General features: G+C 36.1%; 1 protein-coding gene across 1 annotated transcript in view; it reads left to right on the forward strand.

Annotated features, from left to right (window-relative positions):
• Positions 1 to 8,667, forward strand: part of JMY (junction mediating and regulatory protein, p53 cofactor) — a 107,803-nt gene that overhangs the window by 87,537 nt on the left and 11,599 nt on the right. The window contains exons 8-9 of the mRNA XM_027863407.1: positions 7,907 to 8,002; positions 8,663 to 8,667. The exon at positions 8,663 to 8,667 is cut by the window's right edge and continues 590 nt beyond it. Of these exons, the coding sequence (XP_027719208.1) occupies positions 7,907 to 8,002; positions 8,663 to 8,667 (101 nt within the window). The remainder of the gene's footprint in view (positions 1 to 7,906; positions 8,003 to 8,662) is intronic.

Raw genomic sequence — 8,667 nt, forward strand, 5'->3', positions numbered from 1 at the left:
TCCTTGCCAAGTCAAATCCCTACACCGCTCTATAAAGGTCCTTCATCCCATGCCCTCCTGACTTCTCCAGCACATTGCCCCCACTATTATCTCCGTTATCACTCTTATCAGCCCTTATTCAGTCTCCCTGTCTCCTGGTTCCTTCCCTTCTGACTGCTCCTTCTCATGTTTCCCTTATCCATTAAAAAAAAAAACTTCATTTGGTGTAACCATTTCTGCTAATTAGCTGTCATCATCTCCCTTTCATGGTTAAATTCCTTGAGAAAGCAACCTACATTCTGTGCCTGCACTTCTTTCTCTTTCATTCTGTTCTAAACCATCTACACTCTGCCTTTACACTCTTTGATTCAACTAAAATCAACCTCTAAAGTTATTAGTGACCTCTTAATTGCTAATTCTAATGGACTTTTCTCAGTTCTTTTCCTCCTTAACCTCTTTTGTGGTAGACAACATCTGTCACCTCCTTGTCCTCTCTCCAATATAGGTTTTTGCAATGCTGTATCAGTCTGACCATGTTACTTCCCTCGTCAGTAATCTCTAGGCATCTGGTTAAGTCTGGCATCAGATATAAATTTCTCTGCCATTTAAAGCTCTCTATAACCTGGCCCATTCCTACTTTGCCATCTTTCTTATACTTTACTTTTTGATCAAGTGACACTGACCTATTTGCTTTTTCTCCTCACCTTGAGACTCTTCTCCGTCAGATCACCCTCAATCTAGTCTGTGTATACTATATACCTAGTTATTTATTGTACCTTCCCATTAGAATGTACATTCCCTGAGGGCAGGAACAATTTTTTGCCTTTATTTATATCCCCAGTGTTTAGCACATACTTGAAACTTAATACATGTTTGTTGGACTGACACATTGTGAAAGAAGGATTTGATTCAAGGAGACTGTAGAGGAAGCCTGAGATCAATGGTACATAAATGGGATAGCAAGAGCAAATTTTGCTTCACAATTTTGCCTAGGCCCAGGCCTGCACAAATAATCTGAGTTGGTAATATGAATTCCTAAATGAAATAAAAAATTTGGAGTAGCCTTGGGAAACATAAATATGTGTGAATGGTACATGTTTTTCCCTCAAAATTTTGACAAATTATGTTTTATTTAAAAAAGGTTTCATTTGATGCCTTTTATTTCATTGATTTCCAAATATACCTCTCCATTCTCATCAAGTGAGCCTTTCCTCATAGCAAAGATTTGACCTTGACCCATCAACCATATGTGACAATACATGAAACATTTCATAACTAATCCTTTCTCCAGAAAAAAAGGGCAGGAACATTTTCTCAGTTCTTCTCTGGGTCAACATTCAGTTTTATTTTATTGTTCTTCCTATTTACATTGTTGTTTATATTTTCCTAGTTCTGTATACTTTATATCAGTTCATATACATCTTCTTATTCTCTGAATTCTTCATATTCATTGTTTTGTGTGTGTGTGTGTGTGTGTGTGTGTGTGTGTGTGTGTGTGTGTGTGTGTTTTGTTTGTTTTTTAAGGCAATTGGGGTTAAATGACTTGCCCAGGGTCACACAGCTAGTAAGTGTCAAGTGTTTGGTCTGAGGCCGGATTTGAACTCAGGTCCTCCTGACTTCGGGGCCGGTGCTCTATCCACTGTGCCACCTAGCTGTCCCTAATATTCGTCGTTTCTTATGGCATATTCCGTTACGTTCATGTACCAAAATTTTTATAGCCATTTTCATTTAATGGGCATATTGTCATAATTATGGTTAATAATTTATAATTTTTCAGAAGCATTATAATACAAGATATTCAAGTACTATATGAAACAATGCCTTTGGGTGCATGCTTTCAAAACAAAACAAAACAAAACAAAAAAAGCACCTTCATTATTTGCCTTTCCAAGAAGGACCTATGAACCATAGTTGTAATTTCCCTTTCTCTTATGGTTTAATTTGTGGTGAGCATGCCATGATTGGTAATGCTACAGTTCCTTCAGCAGTGCATCTACTCGTTGCTCACAGAACAACGATCTCACACTTAGAACAGCCACAATTAAGTTCACGTTTACATCTGGCATGATAACTGTGCTAGTCTTAGTTTGCTCTGCTCCCTTTTAAGCCTCTCTTTCATTGTCACTGTGGAAGTAGGATGGGGCCACACAGGACTCATGGCCCATGTGTATGGGTTTGTTTCATGAGTCACCAAAATTCTTGTGGGTTGCTACTACTAAAAAATTAAATTATCAGTAAGGAGCAAGGACTACACTTATTTTCAGTAGCTTTAATAAATATTCTTTATCTTTATTCTTAGGAGGTACTTTTAAGAACTGTATGATATAAGAAAGCTACATTTGAAGACTTGTCACCTCAAAACTCACATTTAAGGTCCTTCACAAGTTGCCTTTAACCAATTTTTCAGCCTTATTTCACGGTGTTCCTCTTCATTCATTGTATATTGCAGGCAAAATAAGTATTCTTTGTTTTCCAGTATTTTCTGTCCTCTCCTACCTCCTTGTATTTGTTTTTGTCATTTCCCCATTCCTGGCATAGACACGTACTACGTACCCAATCACTGCATGTTAAAATTCTTCTCATCCTGCTTAGTCCAGTTTTGGTGCTGCCTTCTCCATTACCCGATTAACCCCTTTCTACACCCCCCAAGTAGTTAATGACCCCCTCCCTCCTTGAATCTTTTATGCTATTTTTAAAACTTCTCACATATATTTATCGTATTGTGACTGGTATTATAGATATGTATGAATGTTTCTCCCTCTGTTCCCCTTCCCCCCAAATACTAGATCATAAACTCCAAGAAGACAAGGACTTGGTCATATTTTATTTCTGTGTCTCTAGCTCCTAGCATAGTGGTTTACAAAGAGTGGCGTTTAGGAAATGGTTGTTGAATTGAATCTCCAACCAAGTCCAGCAGCTCTCTTCAGCTTAACTTTTTTCTTTATCTGGTAGTCTGGCTGCAGAATCACCTACTTAACAGCTAACAAGGACCAATTATCCCACCTCTCAAGAAAGTGTATGTGGTAACTGTTATTTCTCCTTAGTGATTTCTAGACTATGTTTATGTAGTTACTTTTCTAATACTTTCCACTGGGTCCTCAAGTAGGAACTAGAGAAGCTCTGTATCCACATTTGGTGGTATACTCCCTTGGAGTCAGGGTCTTACCCTCTCCTATATCAGGTACCATGTTGGGGATCTCATATGGCACACAATAACTTTTCTGACAACCCTGTGACAGCATGAGAGTACCATATATTTCTTTTTTGTTTGTTTTTGTTTTGTTTTTGTTGGGCAGTGGGGGTTAAGTGACTTGCCCAAGGTCACACAGCTGATGAGTGTTATACATGTATCTGAGGCCAGATTTGAACTCAGGTCCTCCTAACTCCAGGGCCAGTGCTCTATCCACTGTGCCACCTAGCTGCCCGCATACCATATACTTCTAATAGCTTCTAAGAATAACCTGTTGAGAAATTTTTCTAAGGTAAATACAGAATTCTTGGTCACTTTATTTCTCTTTATTTGCAAGGTAGGTTGAATTAGATTAATTCTAAGGTACATTCCAGTTTTAAATTCTATAACATGTAAGTGATCTATGAGTTCAACTCATAATCTTGATGTAAACATAATTCAACAGTGTCTGTATTTCAGTTTCTCACATAATGTAAATAATTACAATAGCCCTTATTGCTATCCCTTTAAAAGCAGTTCTGTTTTTCTATACATTCCCGTAAGGTTCATTGGCACAGGAAAATATATGTATTTGTTAGCCTTAGGATATTTTTTTGTTTTTGCTGCCAGTAGTAACTAATGAACTGAATAACTCCAAATTACTGCTCTAGATCTGACTGAAATATATAATGTTTTCTTTACTTCTACTCTCTCACTGCAGAAAGTTCTTTGATTTTACCTATTCTGTTTTAATCTAGTCCTATAACATAAAATATTGATCTTTCTCCCAGAATTTTAAGTATATTTTCTAGTATAATTCATTAGTCATCTACATGCATTTTAAGTATAAAGCAGGTAGTTTTTTTAATATGTATTAAATAAATTTACCATCTGTTTCCCTATTTTTAAAATTTCCCAGTTAAAACCAGTCTTTAAATGATTTTTAAAAATTGATAGCTTGTAATTCAGCTTTTCCTTTATTTTAGGTTCATTCTATAGGTATACATTGATATCATTAATTTCACAAAAACACAACAGGGGAGGTATAGAATGATTAGGCACAGTGCCATGTTATATAAATGGATAATCTGCCAAGTAGGATTTCAGGTGTAGTTTAGTTTTAATATATGAAGGTTTTCATTTGTCCTCCTTTACTTCTGTCCTAGGCCCCTTATATTTGGATTTTAAAAATTCATTTCTATATCTTAGGCTTCTCTTAGACTTGAAGTAATTATTAAAGGCAAATGTAGTTTTATTATCCATGACTGACAGATATGAAACTGGCCAAATGTACTCCAGAATTTAAAACTTTTCAATAAAAAATCGTAGAAGCTGATTTTTTTTCTCAATGATTCTTGCTTGGATAAAGCCATTAAGTAAGAATATAGTTGGGAGGACATAGAGGAGATATAATCCTAGATTCAAGAGAGATGGTACCTGAAAAGGGATAGCAGAAAGGAGAAGAAAAGAATGTTATTGAAGCACTGGGAGACTAATGTTGACCTTACCTTTGTCTCTATGTGAACTTTTTATTTGCTCAGTGAGGTTATTTAAATTTGCTTCTAGCAAACAGGAGGGAAAAAAAGAATCATCAGTTGAGGTGTGAAGTACAAAGTTTTTTCTAATGTATTGTATGTCAAACTTTTTGTAGTTTTGTGTTTTGGACAGTGAGGAAATTGAATGTGCTCTACTGCCATGTAAATAAATGTTCATATCAAGTGTCTACTTTTTTTTATTTAATATTTTATCTTTTTCCCCAATTACATGTAAAAACAATTTTTAACATTCGGTTTTAAAACTTTTTGAGTTCCAAATTCTCTCCCTCTTGCTCTCCTACTCTTCCCTCCATCCCCCCCATTGAGAAGGCAAGCAATTTGATATAGGTTATACATGTGTAGTCATGCAAAGCATATATCTGTGTTAGTTATGTTGTAAAAGAAAATAGGGGAAAAACAAAAATAAAGAAAGGAAAGAAAAAGTATGTTTCAGTCTGCATTCAGATTCCATCAGTTCTTTCTCTGGAGATGGATAGCAATTTTCATCATGAGTCCTTTGGGATTGTCTTGGATCATTGTATTGCTGAGAATAGCTAAGTCATTCACTGTTGATCATCATACATTATTGCTGTTACTGTGTACCAAGTTCTCCTAGCTCTGCTCATTTCACTTTGCATCAGTTTATTTAAGTTTTAGCACAGTAGCATTCCATCATAATAATATGCGACTTGTTCAGCCATTCCCCAGTTGATGTATCTCCTTAGTTTTCAACTCTTTGTCACCACTAAGAGAGCTGCTGTAAATATTTTTTACATATAGATCCTTTTCCTTTTTGTTTTTTATCTCTTTGGGATATAGACATAGTAATGGTATTGCTTGGTCAAAGGGTATGCATGGTTTTATAGCCCTTTGGGCATACTTCCAAATTGCTCTACAGAATGATCGAATCAGTGTATAATTTCAACAATAGTGCATTAGTGTCTCAGATTTTCCACATCCCCTCCAACATTTGTCATTTTCCTTTTCTGTCATATTAGTCAATCTAATAGGTGTGGGGTGGTAGTTCAGAGTTGTTCTGATTTGCATTTCTCTAATCAGTAGTGAGTTAGAGCATTTTTTCATATGCCTATAGATAGCTTTGATTACTTCTTCTGAAATCTGCCTGTTCATATCGTTGTACCATTTATCAATTGAGGAATGACTGTATAAACCTGACTCAGTTTTCTATATATTTGAGAAAGGAAGTCAAGTGTCTGCTTTTTGAAAACAAAATGGGGTTGGGCTCAGATAATCAGGAAACTCTATACACATCATATGTCTTAGATTGCCTTTTAATTTTCACTCATTCTTTCAATAAATTCTTTATTGCCTTCTTGTGTATAACAGTTTGGGTAGATATTCGGATATAAAATGTGTTCCCACAACTTTGACAAACTTGCAGTCTCATTGGGAAAGAAAGACATGGATGAAATATAAAATAAAAGTAAAAACCAATATCATTAGTACTTCAATTCAGCCAACAATTAAGGGCTTACCTGTGCAGAGGCACTGTTAGTAACTAGGACTACAAAGATAAAAGAGGGAAGAAGCAGAGTCTCTTGCTCTTTTCTGATCTACCTTCCACCTGATGCATCAATTATTATAATTCATTATGGACTATTATAAGTGCATGTGAGAGAGCCAGACAAAGTACTATGAGAAATTTTAAGAGATGAGGATATGGGGACAAGGAGTATTAGGAAAAGCTGTGGACTAAATGGCCCTCAGATTGGATTATAAGGGAGTAGAATGATTTCAGGAGAGATACAGGGTAAGTGCATGCTTAGAGAGTCAGTAAGTGGGTAGTATGTGAAAGGCTGGCAGCAGGTGTAGAATATGGGTCATGTGAAGGAGAGTAGTATGAGCTAAGGTGGGAAGGTTACTTGGAACCAAAATTTACAGGGGACTGAATGTGAGGGAAAAGGAATTTAAACTTGATTCAGTAGGGAGTCACTGAAATTTTTTGAGCAAAGCAGAGAAGCAGTGTGATCAAAGCTGCATATTGGGAAGCTTACGCCTACCTTGTTAGGAAAGGCAAATTGGAGAGGGAGAGCCCAGTGATGAGGTTATGTATCTCCGGTAAGAGCTGGCTGCATTGGCAAGGGAAAGAAGGGAGTAGATGTCAGGAATATTCTATCAGTAGGATATATAGAACTTGGCAGCTGAACCAAAAGGGATCAAAGGGGTCAAACACAACCTACCGTGCTTCCAAGTGCAGCCAGAAGCAGATTAAAATGTAAGTGGGAAATAACTAATCTAACAGAAATACAAATCACATAGATAATGTTAATGTGTAGCCCACAGGCACATCCTTATGTACATTTAATGGCTCCCATTTTTGTTTGAGTTTGACAACACTAATCTTGTCCTATCCACTTCTTTTTACAAATGAGGAAGCCAGAAAGTCCCGAAAGAGGGAAATGAACTACACAAGTCTCAGGGCCAAGGCACAAACCTAAACTTTCTGATTTCATATCACCTGTGCTTTCCATCGTACTCTACTTGGGACTAGGCTGGAGGGAGAGAGACAGAAAGAAGGATGAGTCCAAGATATCTTACAGGCTAGTGAGAAGAAAGCAATGCCATCAGTTGAAAGAGAATTGTCTCAAATAGGGATGAAGTTGGGAAAGAAAAATATTGAGCTCTGTTTTATATATGTCCTCCAGTTTGAAATGTCCTGTAAGACAGATGGTCATCCAGGACTGGGTATCAGGAGAGCAACCATTCCATCCTAATTCCAGATTCAGTCAGCATGAAATTTTAAATGCTTAGGCAAAAAAATTCTTGAAAAATCATCGTTTAAAAAAATTTATTCTGGCACCACCCATGCATCTTTTGGCTTATTATCAACATGTAGTTGGCAGTATTATTTGCAAATATATTCAGTTTTTGTTATATCACCTGTGATAGTTAATCTGACAAAAACCTTATATGGCAAGCTATTTTTTTAAAGGTATTTGAGATGACTTCCACTTGGATGGACAAATCAGGTTGGTAATTTATCAAAACTATATGCGTTTCGAAACTGTCTAATTACTGACCTAATTTTTTTCTTTATTTAAAAAGGGGACTTGGATTGGTAGGATATATTAACTGAAAGCACTTATTAATCACTTTGTGTGCAATCCCCATCTAATTGGTAGAATTTTTCCTCTGGTTTTCCTGTTAATTATAAACATGAATAGGGATGTGTCATAATTAATGTTTTATGGTTCTTTATTAGAAGAGAGAAAAGTTACAAGATGAAGAAGAAAGGAAAAGTACCTGGGTTAGCCAAGAAAGACAGAAGACACTAGATAGACTTCGTACATTTAAGCAGGTAATATAAAAACACATTCATTTACATTTTCTTATAAGAATGCAATGAAAATTGTATACATACTCCTAGGATTTCTGCATACTTGATTCTTTAAGTGTGGTTTAGAAAATTACAAGTGAAATTAAACTACCTAAATAATTTTTTGATTATTTTGATTGTAAATGTATAATCTTTTTCCTGCTTGTTTTTAGAGTTAATATTTATCTGACTGTTACAACCAAGTCTTCAATCCTCTTGTTCCCACTTCTCCATTGTTCTACTTCGACCCTATTCAACAGGTCCAGCAGGAGGGCAAGGAAGTGTCCTGGCTGTTCTGATAAGCCTCACTTCCTTGCAGTCCTGTTAGATGTGGAAGTTACTGTACATCCAAGTGCCAGGTTTTGCTGGTTGATTTTGGTATGTACCGGTGGGTAGGGCTGCAGAGATACTAATTTTATACATCTTTTCTAGCTACACTAATACATAGAGGAATGGCTGTGTCAGTGTTTGAAACATCTATCTATGAAGATAACTAAAAGCCTAATGACTTAGTTATCAATTTTAAACATTCTTGAGCCTTAGTGAAATCTGTGTTATAGGACCACATTACAAGTGAAATTGTCTTCTGATAAAGTCTTTTTAGTAGTTGAGGGACTGGAACCTTTTAATAATTTCATAGAGTTCAG

The sequence above is a fragment of the Vombatus ursinus genome, unplaced genomic scaffold (genome assembly GCF_900497805.2).
Source record: "Vombatus ursinus unplaced genomic scaffold, bare-nosed wombat genome assembly UNPS02014772.1, whole genome shotgun sequence".
Classification (NCBI taxonomy): Eukaryota; Metazoa; Chordata; class Mammalia; order Diprotodontia; family Vombatidae; genus Vombatus; species Vombatus ursinus.